Genomic DNA, 572 nt, shown 5'->3' with positions numbered 1-572 from the left:
AGTGAATACGAGTGTCCCTCTTCTTGCAGGGGGGCAGGACTCTCCTATCGTTCGACGCATCTACTCAAGACTCCCAGAACGATTTTTGACCAGAATCTAAGACCGGTATTTATTAGTGCGAGGTAATTCACATGTAAAACAATGTCCTTCGCACTCGAAATACAGGCCTGTCTTGAATACTTATGTAAATAACTTTTGTGAATAAATTTCGTGAACAACTTTCGTAAACAACTTTTGCAAACAACTTTCGTGACCAACTTCCGCAAACAACTTTATTAAACAGCTTTCGTAACCAACTTTCATAAACAACTTTATTAAACAACTTTCGTAAACAACGGAGTCGGAACTCACCCTCCTTGATCCTTGGTTATAGGGAGGCCCTCTGATGCCACAAGCCGCAAAGCCTCCTGCCGTCGGGGGAGGGGCGGGGGGCATCACGACGGGCGGCCGTGAGGTGGTGGGCGGGCGGGAGGTGATGGGCGGGCGTGAGGTTGAGTGGGTGGGCAGGGGCGGGGGGAAAACTGCGGAAAAAAGGGATCATCAGAAGAGAGTTTTCCTGTGTGGGTTATTTC

At 48.6% G+C, this 572-nt stretch overlaps 1 protein-coding gene across 1 annotated transcript in view; it reads right to left on the bottom strand.

Annotated features, from left to right (window-relative positions):
* Positions 1–572, bottom strand: part of LOC119587057 (serine proteinase stubble-like) — a gene marked incomplete in the record, with an annotated part of 32,182 nt that overhangs the window by 3,206 nt on the left and 28,404 nt on the right. The window contains 1 exon segment of the mRNA XM_037935804.1: positions 352–521. Within this exon segment, the coding sequence (XP_037791732.1) occupies positions 352–521 (170 nt within the window).

Source organism: Penaeus monodon, chromosome 22 (assembly GCF_015228065.2).
Source record: "Penaeus monodon isolate SGIC_2016 chromosome 22, NSTDA_Pmon_1, whole genome shotgun sequence".
NCBI classification, from domain to species: domain Eukaryota; kingdom Metazoa; phylum Arthropoda; class Malacostraca; order Decapoda; family Penaeidae; genus Penaeus; species Penaeus monodon.
This window is presented reverse-complemented; position numbering and strand designations above follow the sequence as displayed.